At 38.0% G+C, this 26,888-nt stretch overlaps 1 protein-coding gene across 1 annotated transcript in view; it reads right to left on the reverse strand.

Annotated features, from left to right (window-relative positions):
• The window catches only part of csmd3b (CUB and Sushi multiple domains 3b), a 642,003-nt gene that overhangs the window by 296,721 nt on the left and 318,394 nt on the right, over positions 1 to 26,888 (reverse strand). Inside the window, exon 7 of the mRNA XM_047383297.1 lies at positions 7,646 to 7,853. Within this exon, the coding sequence (XP_047239253.1) occupies positions 7,646 to 7,853 (208 nt within the window). The remainder of the gene's footprint in view (positions 1 to 7,645; positions 7,854 to 26,888) is intronic.

Below are 26,888 nucleotides of genomic sequence, written 5' to 3' on the forward strand. Positions count from 1 at the left end.
TAAGTTGAAGGAACTGACAAACTATCTGTGAGAGACTGACGGGGTAGAGAATTGCATCGACGGCCTAACGATGCATAAATGAATCAACTATATTATTCATTTCATTAATAATCTTGATGTGGAAAAGGGTAGGACTAAGGACCAACACCTGCAGACCACGTTGAGAGAGAGGAAGGAGGTGAGAGAGCAGTTGCTTTCATTTTACATACTGCACTCTTTTTGTGAGATAGTTGGAGAACCATGAAGGATATTTACCACCAGCACTAATACTGTCAAGTCTGTCAATGAGAGCCATGGTATCAAAAAGCTTCACTAAATCAGCACAATGAAACTTACTAGTCTAAAGTACATCTTTAGCCAGTTCTGAATCCATATAGCACAAATATAATGTTTTGGGCTTTCAAATAACAAGTAAGTTGAACATTTGCAAGTCACAGCAACCCCTTTGACACACATGAAACAGGTTTAGGATTGATCGCCATTGATAAGTGGTGGAATCTGTTGGACACGAAACTGTCTTTACTAATTGAAGTGAAATCTGAATAAATATTTTTTAACTCTATGCTTTACATTAATTTAATTCTGAGTGATATAATCAGATTTCAATAAATAATCATGCCAATTGTCTAGGCTAAAGGTTAATCAAGTTTTTGCTTCAAAGAAAACAGTCCTGGGTAATTCCATCTTGGACAATTTTATATTTAAAAACTGAAGTAAAGTAATTGTAATAAAGGATCGTGCAAAACTCTGACTATTTGCACACATATTAGCAAAATCTCAGATTTTAATTATCTAGCAAAGGTTGTGGCTAATTCAGATGCATTGTTAGCAAAGGCCAACCGGCATGCAATTCAAGCTTTATGCTTTCATTTCTAAAACACTGTTCCAACAATTGGCAGTCATAGACTCCTCAAACCAGCTGCCTATGAATAAACATAATTTATGCCTACAAAGCAGAAATAAGCCTTTAAGATGACAGAAAAGCATTTTCAGCTAGATCTTTGTTCATTTGTTATTGCTTTAAATGGCATATACTTGTAAGAAGAGAGGTCAAGATGAAGTGTAAAAGAACAAGAACACCTTTCAAGAAAAAAGCTCATAAGATTGCTGGAAAGGGAAATCAAAGTGTTTGATTAAAAAAAAAAAAACTTTCAAGAAGATTGAGCAGGCTCTGGAATCATGAAGCAATGTTCCACTGTGCAAATGCGTAAACGTGACCTTAATGTTAGAGTTAGAAGATAAAAACAATATGAACATCTAAACAAGCCTGAATCATTTTGGCAAACAAGCTCTTGGGACTGATAATGTTAAAATAGATTGTGTGGAAGCAATAACCATTGTTTGGGAAAAAGAACAATTTCAAGAAGAAAAAAAAAACACTTTACACACTAGTGAAGAACAGGCCATGCTTTAATCGCAGGTAAAGAACAAGGATTCAGGGAGAAAAATAATTCAAATTTTGGAACCCAGTATAAACTATTTCACACCAAAAACAGCTGAAAGCATAGATAGGGTAGCTTGGACAAAACACTAAGGATCCTAATTAACCCAAAAACCTTGGAAAACACTGTCTAAACAGTTAGAAGCCTAAAATCTTACACAAATGTAAGCTTGTCATTGCACTCACAGTCATATAACCTGTGATATATAAAAAAAAAATCAGATCACAAGAAAACAAGAGTTAATGCAGTGCTTCAAGTGACTGATATGGCTTTGGACATGACCACACTGAGAAATTAAGGGAAAAAAATTTCACCTCTTGGGACCTCTTATGAACTTTAAATAGAGCTGCTGTACTGAACTTTCATCCTAAGATTATCATGACAGGACCTGATGCTTTCAGAAATGCTCTAAATTTATTCCCATTTAGATCCAACTAAAACATAGTTTTACAAATGGTAATACATGTATTAAAACACCAAAATACCTTTAGAATGACTCTTCTAAGTATTGCAAAATGTCTTTCTGAATACCTGTGTTACAGCATCATCAGGCTAAAATTAACTGTCTTCTTATCTGTCTCACCTACAGTAATTTGACTTGATGAATCATTCTCAAAACCTGGCATATCTAATTTCCACTAGGGCTTAATTTCAGTCCTTAGACAAACATAAGATGGGAAAATGACAATACTTTGAAAAGCCTTGTCCATAAAGATTTTGTGTCACGCTGTCATGGAGGTGCACCTAAGAACACTAAATAGTATGTTACTTTCAGGTGTAATGTAGAAAAACCTGCAGTGTAAGAAAGGGGCAAAGTCACAGACAGGCAGACAACAAAGACTGAAAGAAAAACTGAATGGAAGAAATATATTCTACTTTAAAGATGCTTGCTTTACTTCAAGGGCAACCGATTCTAAAACAACATAAAACGTGTGAGTTTGGGTGTGCACATGTGTTAGTGTGTCTAGCGTCAGGAAGGATTATAGGCATTTAGCTTATAGGAATATACTTGTCTCATAGGCCCAAGCACACCCCTCTGCATGCTGATGAGACACAAGTAGAGAGGCTCGATGAGTGTGCAAATTCGCGAAAGTGGGCAAAAGGTGACAGTGAGCCTGCGGGCTTCTGTGTTGAAATGTTGATGAACATTGCATCCATATATTTTGATGTGCAAAAAACTGCAGCCCTGAAGCTGCTGATAAATGTAAATTCTCTGTCATTTTTATATCAGAATATCATCACAGCTTTCTCTGCTGATTTGAAATTAGCATTTTGATAATTAGCTTTTTCCCTAACATTGCCAATGGACCTCTTTATATTAGCACTTGGTGATGTGATACAATTTCAAAGGAATCAGAAAGCTTGACTGGGTATTCATTAAGATAATATAACAGCATTAGGGTAAAAGGTTTCAATTTTGAGACAGATATTATTGCTTTAGTTTTTTTTTTGTCATTTGCTATGCTGTGCCTGTGTGACACAGCGGGTAAAAGTAAAGTGAAGATAATGTTGCTCAATCTTTTAAAGTTACAGTGACAGTAATAGTAATGCAATGCTACACAGTAGAATAAATAAATAGGAATCGTATTTACCTGGACATCAACAAAGAAAGAAGTTTTATAACAAAGTATGCTACTGTTAATGGTGTTTCAATGTGATAATTCATTTCACCAAGACAATCATGATAAAGCAGGTAAATATTTGTTGTTTACAGTTTAGGGCATGGAGATTTCCTGTTTACTTAGCGGCCCTATGTAAATATGAAGTTGCAAGTATTTTCACAAGGACAGAAAGGACTGATGTTAATGATGAGACAGAAATAATATAAAAAACACCAATTACAGCAGCCTGATGAGACAAACAGGCAGACCTCCTAATGACCCTTACATTTGTAGAAGCATACAACTAAATCACAAAACAACACATTAACAACATTGTGATAAAATATAAGGACAGGCAAAATGTAAGAAGACCAATTATAAGGTTGCAAGTATCAGGATGTAGCTATGTGGTTCTGAGCAAGTCTTGAAATTAGATAAGTAGAAGCTAAAATTGAAGACTGTGGTTTACTTATTTTGTCCAAGGAAATGCTTGCTGGCTTGTGCTATACTTAAAAGGATTACCCTTTTGTCTGCCTAGTGATCAATATTACTTAATGCCTAAGGTGCAGTACTGTGAAAAAAGTTTTAAATCAGTCTAATTTTCATTGTACTTTCCTTTAAAAGAGCCAGACTATCTTGCACAATTTTAATGTGCTGCTGATCAACACTTCTTCAGCATTTCTGAAGGTTTTCCAACAGTTTTTCTTTGGACGTTTGCTGCTTTTACACACATTTTCTGTCAGATCCCTTTATCTTATCATGTCAGCATTACGTTCAATACATGCATAATCTACAGCAAATGAACATTATAGAAACCAATGTACAGGTCCTTCTCAAAATATTAGCATATTGTGATAAAGTTCATTATTTTCAATAATGTCATGATGAAAATTTAACATTCATATATTTTAGATTCATTGCACACTAACTGAAATATTTCAGGTCTTTTATTGTCTTAATACGGATGATTTTGGCATACAGCTCATGAAAACCCAAAATTCCTATCTCACAAAATTAGCATATCATTAAAAAGGTCTCTAAACGAGCTATGAACCTAATCATCTGAATCAACGAGTTAACTCTGAACACCTGCAAAAGATTCCTGAGGCCTTTAAAACTCCCAGCCTGGTTCATCACTCAAAACCCCAATCATGGGTAAGACTGCCGACCTGACTGCTGTCCAGAAGGCCACTATTGACACCCTCAAATAAGAGGGTAAGACACAGAAAGAAATTTCTGAACGAATAGGCTGTTCCCAGAGAGCTGTATCAAGGCACCTCAGTGGGAAATCTGTGGGAAGGAAAAAGTGTGGCAGAAAACGCTGCACAACGAGAAGAGGTGACCTGAGGAAGATTGTGGAGAAGGACCGATTCCAGACCTTGGGGGACCTGCGGAAGCAGTGGACTGAGTCTGGAGTAGAAACATCCAGAGCCACCGGGCACAGGCGTGTGCAGGAAATGGGCTACAGATGCAGCATTCCCCAGGTCAAGCCACTTTTGAACCAGAAACAGCGGCAGAAGCGCCTGACCTGGACTACAGAGAAGCAGCACTGGACTGTTGCTCAGTGGTCCAAAGTACTTTTTCGGATGAAAACAAATTCTGCATGTCTTTCGGAAATCAAGGTGCCAGAGTCTGGAGGAAGACTGGGGACAAGGAAATGCCAAAATGCCAGAAGTCCAGTGTCAAGTACCCACAGTCAGTGATGGTCTGGGGTGCCGTGTCAGTTGCTGGTGTTGGTCCACTGTGTTTTATCAAGGGCAGGGTCAATGCAGCTAGCTATCAGGAGATTTTGGAGCACTTCATGCTTCCATCTGCTGAAAAGCTTTATGGAGATGAATATTTCATTTTTCAGCACGACCTGGCACCTGCTCACAGTGCCAAAACCACTGGTAAATGGTTTACTGACCATGGTATCACTGTGCTCAATTGGCCTGCCAACTCTCCTGACCTGAACCCCATAGAGAATCTGTGGGATATTGTGAAGAGAACGTTGAGAGACTCAAGACCCAACACTCTGGATGAGCTAAAGGCCGCTATCGAAGCATCCTGGGCCTCCATAAGACCTCAGCAGTGCCACAGGCTGATTGCCTCCATGCCACGCCGCATTGAAGCAGTCATTTCTGCAAAAGGATTCCCGACCAAGTATTGAGTGCATAACTATACATGATTATTTGAAGGTTGACGTTTTTTGTATTAAAAACACTTTTCTTTTATTGGTCGGATGAAATATGCTAATTTTGTGAGATAGGAATTTTGGGTTTTCATGAGCTGTATGCCACAATCATCCGTATTAAGACAATAAAAGACCTGAAATATTTCAGTTAGTGTGCAATGAATCTAAAATATATTAATGTTAAATTTTCATCATTACATTATGGAAAATAATGAACTTTATCACAATATGCTAATATTTTGAGAAGGACCTGTACATACGAAATAGAAAATAATCCAGCAAAGACCGGACAAAGGAGCTGAGAGATGTCATCTTTCAATTAATCATATGCTGTATGCAAAGTTTTCAGCTAAAAGTTTTATTGCTGTTGATATACTATTTAATGTCTGTTAAACTGCATGCATAGCCAAGCATGCCCCTCCCCTTTACAATAATTGTATCTGTGAACTCTCACATTTATTCACAGTATGTAAATGTATATGTGCAAGAAAAACGCACACAGAAAAACACAATTTGTTTAAAAATATTATTAACACTATATGAAATTTCATTGGTTCCTATGTTACCCTTTGTCTGTTTTACCAAGACGTCTAGCAACTAAACACAAATATCCACACGCTCACACAGGTAAACCCTTAGCTGCATGCTGGTGGTTTGCACCTATGCAGAAACAGGATTGCCTAGGAGCAGTTACCATTTTTACTTCCAAATCAATATACATGCACACATTCTAACCATGATTACATTCAAATTGGTTACAGCAATAGCAATAGATGATCAATACCCTAATTTACCAACAATCAATAAACACCCAGGGCAATAAAATGTTATGAGTGAATCATTTGAAAATACATGGAGGGCTGTTAAAATTTGAACCATCAGAGATCACTTAATCCATCTGTGATGTAAGAGCTACAAACACACACAAATGATAGCTATTCACTTATGCTTAGAGTCAAATTAAACAGCTGTATCTTTACAAAACACATACAAATCTTACATCTGTAATAACATTTTCTTTTTATTACATTTTCCTACTTAAGTTCAAACTTATTTGACTACTCATAACATTTTATTGTTGTACTTATTGGCGTTGTAAAATTGTGCCATAAAGTCAGCAACAACTGAAATGTCAGGTCAATAATGTCAAGCAAACTTTTCTTTTCAGTAAAGTATGGATAAGGGCCAACATGACTATCATATTAGCAGACGGTGCTCCGATGCCCAGCATTTGTTTAGATATGTCACCCTGCCTGCATCTGTGGAAACAAAATGGGTTTTCATAAAAGTAAAAACTATTTTTAAAATTAAGGTAAACTTCCTAACTTAAGTTAGTTTTGCTAAGTTTTGGGGCTGTACATTATGTTAGATTCAATTGCCGCACTGGGTTCACTGTAAGTTTACGTATTGTATATATTTAACATTGAACTACTCTCATCTCTTCTCCACAGTTTTTCTGAAATATAAATCATTGATTCTGGAGTCTATTTTCCTCATAAATGGTAACTCAAATCTAGGAATTACACTCAATTTAAACCAGTTTCAAGTTAGTAAGACCTTTATTGCTGCAGGTATTATCTTGTTTTATTCTGTTAGTATTGTTGTTTTTATTTTATCACAAAATGAGTGAGCACAAACACATAAAGCAACACCAGCATTGCAATACAAAAGACAATATACTGTACATCAGCCATATCTTTCACTAAACGGTAACTAAACACTGATGATAACAAAACACTGGAACCTTGGTAGATAATTAGAATATCCCAGTCAACAAAAAAAAAAAACAAGGTGCAACATAAAACAAATAATATGAATTAGCACAAACGTGTAGATATAATGGAATATTGTCTCAAGTTTCATGTTAGCTTATGTATGCAATAAATATGTATTGTATTGTATATATATATATATGTATAAATATTTATTATTATTGTCATTAATATTATTAGCTAATAATAATGTTACAATTGTTATTAGTACTAGTAGTAGTGCAAGCAGTTGTAGTATTAAATAGATGAAAAATTCTAATTCTGATATGTTATCATTTTTATCAACTTGATGCTATGTTGTCATGAAAAGCTGACTGTGTGTGTGTGTGCATGTGTGTGTGTGCGTGTAAACCTATGTCGTCAAGCAATAAGTAATAAAAAACAAAAAATGTATATAAATATTATTGTTGTTTTATTATTTAGATCCAATTAAATCTAATTATTACCTAATTCAGCATTCATTAGATCCTTCCATTGCTCACAACAGCCATTATGGCTTTTGAGAATGTGGTTAATGACAGCGATCAGATGTTTAAACTCAGAATTGCAGACCCAAGATATTCAGACCAAACAAAAAGCAACACATTTTGTCACAAATACCCACTTCTACAAAAAGCAACGCTCAAACACGTAAAAGAAAGTAAAATAAGAACTCACCAGATGGTCGGTGGTTCTGAACCCTCCACTTCCAGGTAGTCGTACTTTTCTTCGGTCTGGAAGTCTGTAAAGATGACAGAGATGGTGTCTCCAGGTTCGGCCAATAGGATCCAAGTACAGTCGGCTTGGTTACCATAGTTGCCGGGGTAACCGGGACTGGTCACCACCCCACTGCCGCCCCTCACAGTGCCCCCACATGTGTCCTCAGCTGTCAATCAAATCAGAGTGACAAATAGAAAACCTGGGTTAGGGAGAGGAGGAGGGACTGAGGGGGCGGACTTTTTTAAATTTAGTTTTTAATGAAATTTCTTACTTTTTGGTTTTGGATTCTTTTCTTTTTTGATCGATTTGATGAGTTAATTAAACTCAAACTGATTTACCAAATTATCATTTCAAGATCTAATTCATAATACAACTAACATCAATTCAAAGTTCAAAGTCAGCCATCCCAACTCCCCAACTCTCTCCCTCTAGGAGGTGACTTTTCTTTGTTGCTTTAATTTTTAGTATAGCATGTTTTTGCTCTATGCATGTTATTGAATGTTAGAAATGAATGGCTGTCTCATGATATATAAACTGTCAGATCATATTAGCAAACCATATTGTGAAAATATGGAGGTCTCACATCACTCCTTGGATATGAAGTAAGTATGAAAAACAGCATGTCGATGTCACGGCTGAACGGTCTTTGCTAGGGAATTTTGTAGAATATTATTTTAGAGTTTTAATTATGGTCAGTTAAAATTAAGAGTTGGGTTCATGGGTTAGGCTGCAGTTCCTGTAACACTAACAGCTATTGTCCTCTCCTCGTACAATACTGATATTATGTTACAATTCTCTGGGTAGCGCCGCTCTCGTCTCCTCCAATCACCACCTAGGTACTTTGAATCAAATTGATTGCCAATTGGCTGATTTAGAATCAGATTCTTTCAACTTCAAATTGTTTTGAAGACATTTTGAACAGATGTGATAATAGATTTTTGCCTAAATATTCCGTAATTGTGGATCACATCTGATTGATAGCCTTGCAATACTGGTTGTAGTGTTAATTACCGTGTAACAGATAAAGACACATGGATTGCGCTGTGTACATGGCATAAATTATACATATAATTTATAAAGATACTCACTGAGAAAAACATTGGATCCGATTGAGTCAATGGTACACTGGCTTTATTGATCTTCAAATGTGTTTTCTAAATGGATTACTTGCATTATTTATAAAATCAAAGCAAAATGTGCCTTGCCAGAGTCCCATTGACCAAAAAACACAATGTTGTTTTTTTTCCCAAGAGTCAAAGTTGGTATAAATTATTCCTGTATAATTTATACATAAAGAGGCAAAAACGTATGTAGTACACTTTTATAGCAGACAGATATTTCACCACCTGCCAGAAAGTGCAAATTTGGATGGCACCAGATTACTCCACAACCCATCACGTTGATATCGACGGCGTTTATAGTAGACATTGTATACACACCAGATGGGTGTCATCCTTAAAGTGCACTCTCTGAGAGGCTGAAAAATGACATCCTTTATAGGAGTGAAGACAGGCACTGTCAGGTGTACATGCACATGCTTTAGGCTCATCCAGGAGATGCTGTCTCATAGGGAAGGGTAGGGGGAGAATGCACGTACAGATGAGAGAGACAAGGTAAGGGACCAGGCCAAATTCCACTGGCAATAAGGGGCAAAGAACATTACGAGACTCACATCTAACAACAGATGATAACCAATACACACACATACTCACACATATACACACAGACACACACACAAACAAACACACACACACACACACACACACACACACACACACACACACACACACACACATACATACATACACACATACATACATATATATATATATATATACATACACATACACATACACATACACATACACATACACACAACCAGTCAAATGTTTGCACACACCTTTGCCATTCAAATGGTCTTTCCATGTGAAGACATCAAAACTAAGGAGATCTTTTTTATTTTAGATTCTTCAAAATAGCCCCCTTTGATTTGATTACTGTTTTGAACACCCTTGGCATTCCTTTCATGAGCTTCATGAGGTAGTCACCTGACATTTATTTTTTTGATAGCCTTGAATGAGTTCCCAGAGGTAGTAATACATGTAAAGACAAACCGTTGAAAGAGAAGGTGTGCCTAGACTTTTGACTGGTAGAATATACTGTATATTGGCAATGAAATATTTCTATTTTTATGTGTCGTTTATCTGCAAACGACAATAAGAGGAGACAGGAAATACAAGAGGCTCACAGGGAAGAAGAAAAGAGGCAAGCACCAAAGATGAACAGAAAGAAAAATTGTGAATAGGGTTAATTATGAAAAGGGTAAACGGCTGTATCAAAGAGAGAAGCAAACAACTGAATGGAAAACAAATTAATTGGTTTAAAATTATGTTTATGGTGGACAGACTACTCCAATAGTGAGTCAGTGAGTGAAAATAAGGACAATTAGCTGTACATGTAGTGTACATTCACTCATCGTAGGCATGAATGCTGTTAATTTTGAACTTTTAATGCATTATTTGAACTGTTGAGTTTTGTGGGTGCAATGGTTCTACATTGTCCAGCTTTCAAACAAAGTTCACAGTTTTTTGTTTTTTTTCACAAGGCTGAGGTTAAGGCCATTCAAGAACAAATCACTTTTGACATGTGTTTAGAAATATTGCCCTGTTGGAACCCAGAACTGAGTCCAGATTTCAACTATCTGACCCTAACTTTCACCCTAAGAACAACAACAGCCCAAGAACAATCAAAGTTCAAGATGATCTAAACTGATGCTGAAACACCTAAACCAGATTTAACACTAACATGGACTGCAAGGGTTTCAACTAAGAAAGAATCCACTTCTTCAAAATTCACACCTTCAACCTCAACTTAAATTTGCAGCTTCCCAGATAGATAAGCCAAATGTCTTGTGGAGTTATTGTCAGAAAAAAAAAAGTTATTTAGCCACAGTGATGAAAAAACTGCTTGGATGAGTCAAAGTGAGGTTTTCAAATCTGAGAAGAGCTCTCAAGCATGGTGGTGGAAGCCTTTGGCTGAGGGTTCGTTTCACTGCCATTGATACAGTGGAATGGCACAAAGTGGAAGGAATAGTAAAGATGATGGATTAGCCTCCAAATATGTCAGTCTTAACTTAAACCCACAGGTAGATGGTTGAAATTTGTACAGAATGTGGTATTGCAACAAAGCATGTACACATACAGGGGTTGGACAATGACACTGAAACTCCTGGTTTTAGACCACAATAATTTATTAGTATGGTGTAGGGCCTCCTTTTGCGGCCAATACAGCGTCAATTCATCTTGGGAATGACATATACAAGTCCTGCACAGTGGATTTTAAGCCATTCTTCTTGCAGGATAGTGGTCAGGTCAATATGTGATACTGGTGGAGGAAAACGTTTCCTGACTCGCTCCTCCAAAACACCCCAAAGGGGCTCAATAATATTTAGATCTGGTGACTGTGCAGGCCATGGGAGATGTTCAACTTCACTTTCATGTTCATCAAACCAATCTTTCACCAGTCTTGCTGTGTGTATTGGTGCATTGTCATCCTGATACACGGCACTGCCTTCAGGATACAATGTTTGAACCATTGGATGCACATGGTCCTCAAGAATGGTTCGGTAGTCCTTGGCAGCCCATCTAGCACAAGTATTGGGCCAAGGGATTGCCATGATAAGGCAGCCCAAACCATCACTGATCCACCCCCATGCTTCCCTCTGGGCATGCAACAGTCTGGGTGGTACGCTTCCTTGGGGATCCTCCACACCATAACTCTCCCGGATGTGGGGAAAACAGTAAAGGTGGACTCATCAGAGAACAATACATGTCTCACATTGTCCACAGCCCAAGATTTGCGCTACTTGCACCATTGAAACCGACGTTTGGCATTGGCCTGAGTGACCAAAGGTTTGGCTATAGCAGCCCGCTGTGTATATTGAACCTGTGGAGCTCCCGACGGACAGTTCTGGTGGAAACAGGAGAGTTGAGTTGCACATTTAATTCTGCCGTGATTTGGGCAGCCGTGGTTTTATGTTTTTTGGATACAATCCAGGTTAGCACCCGAACATCCCTTTCAGACAGCTTCCTCTTGCGTCCACAGTTAATCCTGTTGGATGTGGTTCGTCCTTCTTGGTGGTATGCTGACATTACCCTGGATACCATGGCTCTTGATACATCACAAAGACTTGCTGTCTTGGTCACAGATGCGCCAGCAAGATTTGCACCAACAATTTGTCCTCTTTTGAACTCTGGTATGTCACCCATAATGTTGTGTGCATTTCAATATTTTGGGCAAAACTGTGCTCTTACCCTGCTAACCTTCACACTCTGCTCTTATAGGTGCAATGTGCAATCAATGAAGACTAGCTACCAGGCTGGTCCAATTTAGCCATGAAACCTCCCACACTAAAGTGACAGGTGTTTCAGTTTCATTGTCCAACCGTTGTATATACAAACATATCTATCAGTGGCGAAGGCTCTAAGACTGCAAGGGAAGGTAAGCTACCCATAAAATGTAAGAAAATATGCGATCAAATATATACTGTTTTGTGTACATGTCATTGACTATATATGCGCTACAACGCGCTCAACGTCTGTTCAGAATCAGCTTCTTATCACTGGTAACGACATGGCTTTCCTCTCACTCATTCCCTCAGCTTCACAATGCTTTACACAGTGATTTCAATAGCGAAGCAAAAATGCTGGGCTTTATCCTGCCCATCGGACGCTCAGCGTCTCTGGGGGTCTATGGGGCAGTGGGCCGGCCTCGGCTGGCCCGAACGCTCAGCTTCTGCATGATGATCAGATGATCTGTCTGAGGCTGAATTCCTTTTTGATTGACAGCGAAATGAGCGACTCAGCAATCTTGAAATTGAGCTTCCCCTCTTTGAAAGACCAGCATCCGCCACTGATATCCACATATATCCATATATATATATAGTATGTATTTTTTACTGTATATATACAATATGTTTTCTTTTTGTATTGTGTATTGTTATAGTCTTTTAAATATAGTTGAAAGTAGTCAAACTGCACCCAATCCCCATTAAATAATTATTAAAATAGATTGCTAAAAGGCCAAAAATTATTTGATATTTGTGCCAATGATAAGTGTATGTTAGTGTCTGACTGGAATTGTAGTGGATACATTGTCCCAAATTACAGTTGCTGATGCAAATAATAAAACTAAATCTTGTTATTTGTCCTTAACCAAGCATTCATCTAGTTGCTGCTGAGTCAGTGTCTCATAAAAAAAAAAAAAAAAAAAAACATTAAATAATGGAAAACAGACAGGCAGTGAGGCAAGAAGACAGACAGACCATTCAGCTACCCAGGCAGTCATTTCACCACTAGACAGTCAAAGAGATTTGTGTAAATGACCCAACAGGCCAAACCAAGACCTGCTGAGATGCCATCATACTTTCAGGAAAGCAATGAAGCATTGCGCATTAGGTGTGTGTCTGTGTGGGTGTGTAGACACCATTGGAGAGAGCGCTGCTTGCAGGATGGCAGCTGTCACAATTTTATCATGACAATGGCAGGACATCGGCAAGCACTGATGGACACAGACCTGCACTCTCACGTGCATTCCCGGCAAACATACATGCACACACACCATCTCCCAACCCTGGGGCGTATTCATCTGCCAGTGACAGTTGACAGACAGATAGGAAATCCCTCAAGGTGCACTGATTTGTGATGTGAGTCTTATTAAGGTACATGGACTCAAAAAGGAAGAAGTTTAGCAATTTGCTCATAGGAGATTTTACAGTTTTATACTGTCAAAATTAATATCCCAAAAAAGCAAAGAAATAAAACAAATAAAGACTGAATGAAATGTTGTATTTGAGAAAATCAACAAAATAATGAGACATAAATCCAGACTGATAAAAACCTTCTTTACAGTTAATATTGAAAACAATACAGGATTATACATTATCAGCAACACTAGTACGAAAACCTTAAAAAAAGTTTATTATGGATGTGATTAAAAGATGATACTCTTTGTTGTAGATGTTAGGAGTTACAGGCGCACTTCATCATAGATCCTACACGTTTCATATATTTTAAATTTATTTATTGACATTTTATTTTTCAGACATGTACATACAATATAGTCACATGCAAAAAAATAAATAAATAAAGAACACAAAACATCAAAATAATTTAAGATATTTAAATTATCAGTTCAGAAACAAGTCTATGAAACAGTCTCTTCCTTCATTCTTAATGTATGTGATTCTTTGACATCTTCTATACATCATCATCACAATTGCAGATTTGACATAGCCACTAAAGGATCACCATGATTCCTTTTGTAAATATGCCACTCTCTCTTAAGGGAACATTGCCTCACCCAGTATCCAAGACTTGGTGGATGTTTTTTCCAAGAAAAATGCTATTTTTTAATGTGCATTTATAATCATATGGGGACAATCCTAAACTAAAAATCACAGGGTAGCTGGTGCCTATGTCCAGCAGTCTACAGACAAGAGGCAGGGTACTACCTGGACAGGTCGCTAATCCATCACAGGGCAACACAGAGACAAGACAAACAACCATGCATGCACTCATTCCCACCTAAGGGCAATTTAGAGAGACTGATAGCATCTTTCAGTGTGGAGGTTGTTTTAGATTCAAACAAGAAATCCACGTTTCTTCCTTTTAAGCATATGTATTTGTGTGTATGTGTGGGTATGTGTGTGTTTTTTTCCACTTGCTCTGGGGTGACCTGCACTAACTGAAGTAACTGAAATGAGCTGGTTGAGGAATTTATGTTTTCTGTCCTACAATGACACACCCAAGGGATCTATTGTTATTAGAGAAGTTATGATACATTAGACTTATGAGACAAAACATGATGTTGAGTTCATCAGGAAGTTGATCAAGAAGAGACAAGATTTCAGCAATATACAAATGGTCTTGTTTTCCAAAATATAGTAAATTAGGGAAAATGCTCCCTTTTTGTTAACAGAACGTTTCAGAAATTGTTTTAAAGAATCCCTGTAGCCCAATAGTGTAGAACTTAAAGAATGCTCTTTAGCAGATGCTAAGTTTAGTATTTTTAGCAAATACTGGTTTGCCTGTCTGTTCTTTTACTCACTGCTGTCATACAACAATTTAAAATTCGTGGGGGCTTATTCAATGTTAGCATTGATTACATACAGTAACACCAGATTTTATCCCCATAGCCGTCGCCTTTTAAGAATATCACAAGTGGCTTTGGTCTTAAAGGGTGAAGCCTTTAAGAAACAAATTGTGGGGTTACAGTATGTAACTACTGCTGCTGACACACCTTTTCCTATGTTGCCATGTATTGTGATGTGTTGAAAAACACGTTTCGTGGGTGTAACATGAGGAAATGAAGAGGATTTTGTAGATTCTCAAGTCCAGCAATGTCCGAAGTATTTGTGTGGCCTTTGATGAAGTCCCGTTCAGCATATTGCACTTATACTAATGACAATGAGGTGGGATTTAGTGTTCTGCTGGGTCTTGACCGGGTACGTTGCTTCTCCACAATATCATGTCTCGCTTTTTTATAATATTAATGACTCAACGTAACATATAGGAATTAAATTCCAGTGCTCTTTGAATTACCCCAGGTGGCCAGATAGTGAATTAATTAATCTGACAGTAAGGGATACCTTAAATGTCATTTTCAAAATGAAGCATCCAGCCTCCCTGGTGAGCAGGTTCATTGTTGTGATGCTCGAGTTGCAGTTATTCGGATTTTGTAGTAATGGTGTACATGTCTAATTTACATGGCAAGTGAGAGCTGTAGCACTTGTGGCAGAAGGTAGCTTTTTTATGTAGTGGTCAAATTTCAAATGCTACAGAGTTAAATCAATAGAATGCTTATGCTGGGAGTTTCATTTCCTTATGGCATCATATCTTCCAATGCTAAACAATAAGCTGATACGCAAATGTGTGACAGGGGTATAATGATACTAACTTTAGAGTTGTTAGCAGCAAACTGTTAGTCTGTTGTGGTACTCTTGCAGTTTTTACAAACCATTCATTTCTTGCCTGTGACCATATTTTGGGTATCCAAATTAATGCTACACAAATTATTTTATAAATAGCAGAGGTTTGTTCAATGCTTTTCTAACCAAGTGTTGTCAGCCAGTCAGCCAAGAATTATTTATTAGTCGACTTTGCCATTCAACTGGACAACAGTAATATCTTAAGACTGCATGCCAGATCTCATTAAACCTCTAATTAGGCACATTTTGTGCCTAAAATGTAAATTAACCTTTGTAATGAGTCACAAACATTTGCCTCTGTTTGGATCTTATGTGAAGATGGCATTGAAAATCTTGTAATATTTCTAACGTTTTTCTCAAAGTGACACCCATTATATAAAGCTGGTAAAAAGAAAACAAATGTGTGCAATGTATATTGCAAATGTGTCTCTGCGCCTCAACCTGACCTGAAACAACCTGAATGCCATGCAAAGTGATAATTTCAGCTGACACATGATGCAATTATGATTCTTGCTAATCCTGTTGTATGTCATCATGTGATGCCGAGACTGAGTGGAGATCACTTCAGTAACGGCTGCTGTAATAAAGAGGGACATTTGTGCCACGTTCACAGGAGTGAAGGTGAAATACCTTTAGCTATTTCTCATTACCTTCAGTTTAATGTGCTTAAAGCCAACATGAGTGATGACTAGGAAGCTTTTCTATGTTGATTGTGCTGCAATAGTCATGATGGCACATCTGTGTGCCAGTGTTCAGTATTAGTGTCGACTATCCATTGTCTATAGGTCATATAATTACATTTCGTCTCTCAATAGCAGAGTTAAACTGGTAGTTAATTTTATTTATACTATTCTTTTTTTTAAATCTATCTTTTTTTGAACAACTAGTGACTTAACTTGCCTTCATCTCTTTTTAATCAAACCCTTTCAGGTGAGGCACACAATGAAATTGTATTATATAAAAATCTTATCTGGTCTTCTTTAGTAGTTTTCCTTAAATCCAATAAGCGTCTAAAATGATTGTTGTCTGACAACAGAAGAATACTGATTTCTTGGCAGTAATCTTCAATGAATAATTAAATCACTAGGAGAAAAAATAGTCATGGGAAAAAGTCCATCCATGGTGCTACAAAAGCATTTAAAAGGTAAAGTAGGTTACCACCCCACTGCTTGTAATAAAATGTTATTGATTAACTGATGATCAGCAAGGGTGACTACCTCTACAGCTCTATAAAAGAAGGGGTTCTGCCAGTTTGCAGGTCTTGAGTATAAGTGTGTGTTTTTTTAAACATAATACCAAAGAGGCAAATACATCAACAATGACCTCAGAGGTAATTGTTGCTGCCCATCAGTCACAATTTGAAGTCTAACATTTTATAATGATAATAACTGATTTACAATAGGAAAACATTTAGGAAACCTACTAGTCTTCCCCATAGTGGACATTCCAGCAAAGTCAAACCATGCAATACTCAGTGACACTACAACAAGTCTCAGAGCTTCATCTGCACAAGCCTTAGTAAGCACCTTACATGCTAAAGGTTATGTCACTACAGCTGGAAAAACACTGAACAAGTATGGCTTGTTGTTTGAATCAAACAAGGAATTAGATTTTTGTTTCACTCCACTCTCAATAAAGACATTTTAAATATAAACACATAAAAATAGAAATAAAAATAAAAGGCTTTATGAAATATAATAAAATGGATTTTCTCTTTGAAAGCCATGTGGCAGCAAAATATTTGTTTGCGAAGTAGTGACTGAAACAAAACAATACTTGAACACTGTCCTTTGAATAAATAAGATGAATTTATACATTTTTGGTCATAATGCATAGCTGTGTTTGCCACAAACCAAAGACCATATCAGTCAATAATAATAATAAAAAAAAAAAACCTAACACCAACTGTCATGTATTGTGGGGACAAAATATGATTTGGAATTGCAAACACAGGACCTGAATCTAGGCTTTTATCACAGTACAGTCATTTTAGTTTCAGTCTAGTTTTAGTCAGCTAAATTTTACTACATCTTAGATAACCAATAGTAGTGCAAATTAGGATGACTAAAATATTAATTCAGGGAGGAATATGTTTTTAGAACCTCTTACATATTTAAGGAAAAACAATTCTTCACACCCATGTAAAATATTTATGCTTCGATAGGGTGAAATAAAGTTTAGCTATACTCAGACATATAAGTAAAAGCTTAAGAGAACAAACTTAACAGTGCTTTGCTGTTACCAGCATCAAATGACTCCCGGACCTCCCCCGTATAACAATTATTCTAAAGTCAAATGTGAGGTCATCTGTCTAACAGCTAAAGTTTGCCCAGTAACAGGTCACAAAACAAGGTGAATGATCCCAAACACAGTAGTATATTCACAACAGGAGAGCTTAAACAGGAAAGTATTACAATGGGTCATTTAGCATACTTAGCACCCTGGCTATGCATTAATAAGCTCCCTATTAAAAGGATACCTTATTTGAAAGTTTTAGAAATCAGGAATCTATTGTGTTAATTCATTTGTATACATAGAAACAGGTATGTGGCTATCCATGTTCTCACATTTTTATCCATAAATGTCCCTATTTATATATTTGTCTTTTGACGGTTTCATTACACATTGCTTTATTATGAATATTGATCAGATCAGATGTAGTTCCAGTCCCCACCTAGTGTATGTTCAGGTAAGAATTCAACAGTAGTCAAAAAAGGCATAAGGATTAATGCTATAGCAACCACTTGACTCTTCCTTACTTTAAAGCCATTTTAAATGAGAATAGTTATCATAAATTACCAAGCACTAGTATTTGGTCTTAGCTGATAACTTGCTGAGAATGTAACACTACACCAAATCAGAAGAGATCAAGGGGACAGAAAAGCCACTCAACACAGCATCAACAATTTACACTTCTGAGGCAGTCAGACATGGAGTTAACTGTTATCTCGGCTTTCTGGACGCTTATTAGCTGATTAGGAGTAATCTAATTACCTCTGTATATGGATGCTAGGTGCTGATGACGTTACTCATAAATGCCACACAGCCAAAGGGTACTGTTCAACAGCTTTGCCTGAAAACATGTTGCATATGAAACATACTGTGCCCACTCTTCTCAGTAAGAAACTCTACTGTCACAGTAGAACAGAAGAATCTAAGTCAAGAACAAATGGAGGAAATTTTAACTCAGAGGCTTTCAATTCAAATCAATTCAATTCAGTTTTATTTATATAGCGTCAATTCACAACACGTCGTCTCAATGCACTTCACAAAGGGTTTGGAATGGTATAGGGATGTTGGGGAGGTTAGATTAAACTACTGAGTGTTTGGCCATTTTAGAATGGGCTATGTGTAGGGGTACTAAGTGAAATAATACACTGATAAAGTGTCTCCATGTCTCCATGTAGAGCCCACTGCTGGCCATTGTTATACTAAAAACCACAAGGATTGGGGGTACCTCTCTCTGTCAGACTGATTATAACCATTGGAAAAGAGAAGGGGTCGTGCACTTTGAAGATACATCCATATTTAGAAACCAGGGGAATTACTATTTCTGGAAGGTTATGGATTATTACCACACTTTATAAACAGCTATAGAGTAAAATTTGGACACTGGGTGTTAAACCACACAGCCAAATATCACATGCACCAACATACCACTCGGAGGGAGTAAATGTTCACTTTTATAAATTCGTCACTACAGCTCGATATTTTCACATAACTGCAGAGGCTTTCTGCAGTATTCATACTCCTCTTTGAACTTTTTCACCATTTCCTATTTCAAGGAGACCATAGAAGAGGTCCATGGTAACCTTGCAAGAGCTGCAGATTTCCACAGCTCAGCTATGAGAATCCATCTACAGGAAAACCATTTTTGTTAACTCTATGAACATGACCTGAAGAGTGGTGAGAACAGACCTAGTGTTGAAAGACCACAAGAAGTCCCATATACAGCTTATCACATGCCATTTAGGGGGCACAGAAAACATGTATAACAAGGTGCTCTGGTAAGGTGAGACCAAAATGTAACTTTTTGGCCTGCATGCAAGACTGATCACCAAATCTGACTGAGTCTGAACTGCTTTACAAAGAAGAATTGGTAAAACAAAAGTTAGTCTTTAGATGTGTAAATCTGGTAGAAATATACTCCAAAGCACTTTCTGCTCTAATGCAGTCTTTTTGAAAGGCACTGTAGATGTTTAAAGTATAAATAATGTTCAAAATAAAATAGCAACAAAATTGAGGCTTTTGCAAAAAACATAAAGGGAAGTAAAATCACAATTAGAGGTCATCAATCTCTCCATTGGAGTCAGGCTGACTGAATTATATGGAAGATCTGAGTCATGGAAAAACACGCCAGAAAAGATAACTCTGATGGTGAGCAGGTGCTGAAACTGTGCACAGCTAAAACACGGAGGTCACTGAGCTGAGTTAACCGACACAAGACTGCAAGACATTATACTATTATGGCTATTATTAACTGCTTCGACGTCTCTTTTCAGCAGACTGCTGCACAACAGTGATATGTTAACATTGTTAGCAAATTCTGCAAAAGAACAAAAAGACCAACAAATGATAGAAAGTACTTCTAATAATGCTTCTATTTCTGACTTGTATATGTTGTGTTTACCTATTGCATATGCAAATTCAGTAAAATCTGCTAGTATACAGGTCCTTCTCAAAATATTAGCATATTGTGATAAAGTTAATTATTTTCCATAATGTCATGATGAAAATTTAACATTCATATATTTTAGATTCATTGCACACTAACTGAAATATTTCAGGTCTTTTATTGTCTTAATACGGATGATTTTGGCATACAGCTCATGAAAACCCAAAATTCCTATCTCACAAAATTAGCATATTTCATCCGACCAATAAAAGAAAAGTGCTTTTAATACAAAAAAACGTCAACCTTCAAATAATCATGTACAGTTATGCACTCAATACTTGGTCGGGAATCCTTTTGCAGAAATGACTGCTTCAATGCGGCGTGGCATGGAGGCAATCAACTTGTGGCACTGCTGAGGTCTTATGGAGGCCCAGGATGCTTCAATAGCGGCCTTTAGCTCATCCAGAGTGTTGGGTCTTGAGTCTCTCAACGTTCTCTTCACAATATCCCACAGATTCTCTATGGGGTTCAGGTCAGGAGAGTTGGCAGGCCAATTGAGCACAGTGATACCATGGTCAGTAAACCATTTACCAGTGGTTTTGGCACTGTGAGCAGGTGCCAGGTGGTGCTGAAAAATGAAATCTTCATCTCCATAAAGCTTTTCAACAGATGGAAGCATGAAGTGCTCCAAAATCTCCTGATAGCTAGCTGCATTGACCCTGCCCTTGATAAAACACAGTGGACCAACACCAGCAGCTGACACGGCACCCCAGACCATCACTGACTGTGGGTACTTGACACTGGACTTCTGGCATTTTGGCATTTCCTTCTCCCCAGTCTTCCTCCACACTCTGGCACCTTGATTTCCGAATGACATGCAGAATTTGCTTTCATCTGAAAAAGTACTTTGGACCACTGAGCAACAGTCCAGTGCTGCTTCTCTGTAGCCCAGGTCAGGCGCTGCTGCCGCTGTTTCTGGTTCAAAAGTGGCTTGACCTGGGGAATGCGGCACCTGTAGCCCATTTCCTGCACACGCCTGTGCACGGTGGCTCTGGATGTTTCTACTCCAGACTCAGTCCACTGCTTCCGCAGGTCCCCCAATGTCTGGAATCGGCCCTTCTCCACAATCTTCCTCAGGGTCCGGTCACCTCTTCCCGTTGTGCAGCGTTTTCTGCCACACTTTTTCCTTCCCACAGACACTGAGGTGCCTTGATACAGCACTCTGGGAACAGCCTATTCGTTCAGAAATTTCTTTCTCTATCTTACCCTCTTGCTTGAGGGTGTCAATAGTGGCCTTCTGGACAGCAGTCAGGTCGGCAGTCTTACCCATGATTGGGGTTTTGAGTGATGAACCAGGCTGGGAGTTTTAAAGGCCTCAGGAATCTTTTGCAGGTGTTTAGAGTTAACTCGTTGATTCAGATGATTAGGTGCATAGCTCGTTTAGAGACCCTTTGAATGATATGCTAATTTTGTGAGATAGGAATTTTGGGTTTTCATGAGCTGTATGCCAAAATCATCCGTATTAAGACAATAAAAGACCTGAAATATTTCAGTTAGTGTGCAATGAATCTAAAATATATGAATGTTAAATTTTCATCATGACATTATGGAAAATAATTAACTTTATCACAATATGCTAATATTTTGAGAAGGACCTGTACATAGTACAAGAAAAACAAACAGTTATTTTTTACTCCAACTTATGTGAGGTTCTCTCTGCTTTGAAATTAGACAATGATGTGTAATGCAGTATTGTCAGAGTCTGAAGAAAACGTTGTACTTGTATTACAACAGATGATGCTGTTTGAAAGAACTGTGGAATGTTTTGTACAGTGTATTTTAAATAATTTTAATTCCATTGTTTATAGGTTGTATATTGTTTAAGAAAAACAAAGTTTGCCATTACCTGGATGTTTAGAGGAATTTTCAGAAACATTCAAATAAATTATTAAATCATACATTTTATACTTTGGTTAATCCAGGATGACTGACCATCTATTACTGCTCCACCTGGAACAATTAAAAATAGTAGATAGGTAGATTTACTGTATATGATTGAACTTGCTCATTTTACATTATGTGACTTTTGGAAACAAATATGTGACACTTTTAAACTACTACCATGTTACATTTAAAACTAAAATCATTCATACCCTTTAAATTTAAAATTATTTTCATTCAACCAAGAAGGCTGATACTAATAAGAAATGAGACGATCATCTATCAAAATACTCTCTGTCTTCTGCTGAGTGGGGGCTGAGCAGCACCTAAAGGTCACAACTTAGGACCAACCCTGACCCGGGGATCTGATAATTTTGCTCCACTGTCATTTTGTACCTTTGGTCAAACACAGAAGATTTCACAAGGACCATATATCAATCACCTTTGTTTAGCACCCAATTTCAGCATTAACGATATCAATATATCTATTATTACCTACTCATTATCTACTGTAATGAAGTGTAGTTATGGAACTAGGATATCATCTACCAGCAAAAGGCAGTTCATAGTCATTTTGGTTTTATAAGCAGCTCAATTCTGTGTTGATTTTTGAAGCTTTGCTGTTTTTTGTGTTAATTTGTGGTTTTCTTTCATACTGTAAGTTTTTCATGTATTCTCTTTACAGATCCTTGTTCCTGTTTTTTGTTTTTGTTTTTTTTTTGCTAATGTGTCTTTCCATGTGGGCTGTTTTGGTTCTATGTCCTATCCCTGTGATTGACCATACTCTGTATGTTAATCACAACCTATTTGTTCTGCCCTCAATGCTCCTGAGTTATTGTGTTACCTACTGTTCTTGTATTCCCAGTTTTCTTACAGTTTTACATTTTATTTTAACCATGTGTTTAGGTTATTCAACATGAATCGGCCTACCTCCTGCTTGCATTTCGGTCTTACAGAACTCATGACACCCAAACTGTAATCAGAACCAGAATAAATGGAAACTGTGTGCAATTTAAACTCATCAAAATTTACTTGCCATTTAAATAAAATTTTGTAAGATATGAGTATTTTTGTAATAATGTATCTGCATAATTCATCAAAACACTGCACTACAAAGAGATAAAAAGCTCATACACAATGGCCAACTGCATGGATATAAAATGATTTGTCCTGGTCCAAATTGAAAGAAGGTTGGGGCAAAATGGTAATACATGAATACAAATTAGGGGTATGATTTGGATAAGGGGGTGAATTAACTTGGAGCCAGCATTCACTCTTGGAAGATATTCACCCAAAATCTTCTCACCTCCACCATCCCAGCAGAACCACTGTATCCCTCACTGTAGGGGTGCAGTTGCCACATTAAATTTCTAAATATTATACCTTTCTGTAGCAAAAAGGAAATAATGAAATACTGCAATATATGTGTAATTAAAGCGTGTCACTGAAGCAAGACATTAGTAGAAACTAAAATAGGTAAAACTTAAGCATGTAGGTTTTATTTTATATGCTTTTTAGTTATTATTTTTTACATTTTCAGTTTCATTTTATATTTGCAATTGTTGCATTTTTGAACCACAGTAACAGTTTGAATATTTAAATTGTATGCATATGTCTACAAAACTGACATACACTCACCGTCCAGTTTATTAGGTACACCACTCCAACTGCTCGTTAACACAAATTTCTAATCAGCCAATCACATGGCAGCAACTCAATGCATTTAGGCATGTAGACATGGTTAAGACGATCTGCTGCAGTTCAAACCGAGCATCAGAATGGGAAAGAAAGGTGATTTAAGTGACTTCGAACGCGGCATGGTTGTTGGTGCCAGACGGACTGGTCTGAGTATTTCAGAAACTGCTGATCTAGAGAAAATATCCAGTGAGCGGCAGTTCTGTGGGTGCAAATGCCTTGTTGATGCCAGAGGTCAGAGGAAAATGGCCAGACTGGTTCAAGCTGATAGAAAGGCAACAGTAACTCAAATAACCGCTCGTTACAACCAAGACATGCAGAAGAGCATCTCTGAAGACACAACACGTCGTACCTTGAGGCGGATGGGCTACAGCAGCAGAAGACCCCAACGGGTGCCACTACTGTCAGCTAAGAACAGGAAACTGAGGCTACAATTCACACAGGCTCACCAAAATTGGACAATAGAAGATTGGAAAAACATTGCCTGGTCTGATGAGTCTCGATTTCTGCTGCGACATTCAGATGGTAGGGTCAGAATTTGGCGTCAACAACACAAAAGCATGGATCCATCCTGCCTTGTATCAACAGTGCAGGCTGGTGGTGGAAGTGTAATGGTGTGGGGGATATCTTCTTAGTACCAATTGAGCATCGTGTCAATGCCACAGCCTACCTGAGTATTGTTGCTGACCATGTCCATCCCGTTATGACCACAGTGTACCCATCTTCTGATGGTTTACTTCCAGCAGGATAACGCGCCATGTCATAAAGCACGAATCATCTCAGACTGGTTTCTTGAACATGACAATGGGTTCACTGTACTCAAATGGCTGCTACAATCACCAGAACTCAATCCAATACAGCACCTTTGGGATGTGGTGGAACAGGAGATTCGCATCATGGATGTGCAGCTGACAAATCTGCAGCATCTGTGTGATGCTATCATGTCAATATGGACTAAATTCTCTGATGAATGTTTCCAGTACCTTGTTGAATCTATGCTACGAAGGATTGAGGCAGTTCTGAAGGCAAAAGGGGGTCCAACCTGGTACTTGCAAGGTGTACCTAATAAAGTGGCCGATGAGTGTATGTTGGTAATTATTTTTGAATGTGTTTTTTGCAGTAAACTGTGTTTTCCAAGTCTCCAAGTGAGAATTGTGGGTTTTTTTCAAACTGTGGTTGGAAAACATGATTTTAAAAGAATAATCGCACCTAAGATATTGTTTTGTCTTAGCTATGACTTGAAAAGGCCAAAAGACAATTTTCTACATATCTATGGGCCTCTGCTCTCTAAACCTACACATAAAGAATGGATCTGGCTTAAGTGCAGTGTGCTCTTTTTTGTTTGTATCCCTGATAACAACATGGGGAGACGGAAGTCCGACTTATGCTACAATGCACTGACCCACATCAGAGGGAAAGTTTCTTAGGCGGAGGTTTCTATGTGTGTTAGCTTGAGTGTGTGAGGTAGAATGGGGTAGGCTTGGTCATGTTGCCTTCATTTCACATCACATCATTGAGTTAGTTTTGCCCTTTTGCTTGCCTTTTCATCCTTTGCTCTTTCTCTGCAAGCTGTTGGTGTTGTAGCACCTTTTATATCTTCTTGCTTTGCATCAAGATAATTATTTTTTCATCTTGTTTTCCATCTTCCTCTCATTTAATTGCCTTTTTCGCCTTGTGCCTTCTTACCCATAATTCTTCCTTCTCAGTTCCCTGTTTCTCCTCTCACACTTCTTCATTACCCCCAACTCCCCCCTCCTCTCACCTCTCTCTCTTGCTGCTTCTCTCTCATAGCCTGGGTTGCTTTGATCGCTCGTTCTTAGCCTCCTTATCCTTCCTCCTTTTCTCCCATCCATTCATCCCATCTTCCCCACTGTGCTGTCATCAATATCACAGTCATCAGAGGATTCCTTCTTTATCCTTTTGTGTCTTGTGGATGTCTTTAAGATCTGACTCGATGCATGTCTCGCACTGTCTCCATCTCCTCTTTTTGATTGATTTTATGTGTATGGCTTTTCTGGCCTCCACCTCTCTGCTTCTTACCTTTTATTTCCTTCCTTATTTCCCATAACTTGCTTCTTTTTCCTGCATTTTTTTTTTTTGATAGGCAGATCACTACTGCTGTCAGATTCATGGTGAAACACACATACTCAAACTTCAATCACACAAGACCCAAACCCTGTAAGCCTTTAAGGATTATGGGCCATCTACATCATCCCCCCCTCTCCTCTGTCTTCAGATTCTATCCATCCATCCTTACTGCTCTTTTATGTACAACTGCCAACACATCCATCAACCTCTTGCCCCCTATATACTGTAAAGCTGAATGTATGTCGGTTCCCCCTGTTTTCCCCTCATCCTTTTTTTCCATTACATTTTATACTTCAGTGTACCTGCCACGAATGAACAAGCAGACCTCTGAGGGAATGTCTTAAGTATATGCACACATATAGTGCTAGCATTATATGTCGCAAATTACCCTCTGACAGAGGAGCTGGTGGACAATCATTGGATTTAATCTGCAGCTGCGCTGGGTGCCTCGCTGCCTGGCCATGCAAAGGGTGAGATTTTTGTTAATGATCTCAATGCCACGTTTGGCACCCTGTCATGTCAGGATACATTACACGGTTTTGAATGCATAAGAATAAGACCTTAATGGCAATGCTATCAAATATGACAAAATAATGGAATATGTGACATTCAGTGGTGGATGCTGGTTTTTCAAGGAGGGGAAGCTCAATTTCATGATCGCTGATTCGCTGATTTCGCTGTCAATCAAAAAGGGATTTAGCCTCATACAGATCATCCAATCATCATGCAGAACCTGAGCGTCTGGGCCAGCCGAGGCCAGCCAACTGCCCCATAGACCCCCAGAGATGCTGAGCATCCGATGCGCGGCACAAAGCCCAGCATTTTTGCTTCGCTATTGAACTCACTGTTTAAAGCACTGTGAAGCTGCAGGAATG

Source organism: Girardinichthys multiradiatus, chromosome 13 (assembly GCF_021462225.1).
Source record: "Girardinichthys multiradiatus isolate DD_20200921_A chromosome 13, DD_fGirMul_XY1, whole genome shotgun sequence".
Lineage (NCBI taxonomy): Eukaryota > Metazoa > Chordata > Actinopteri > Cyprinodontiformes > Goodeidae > Girardinichthys > Girardinichthys multiradiatus.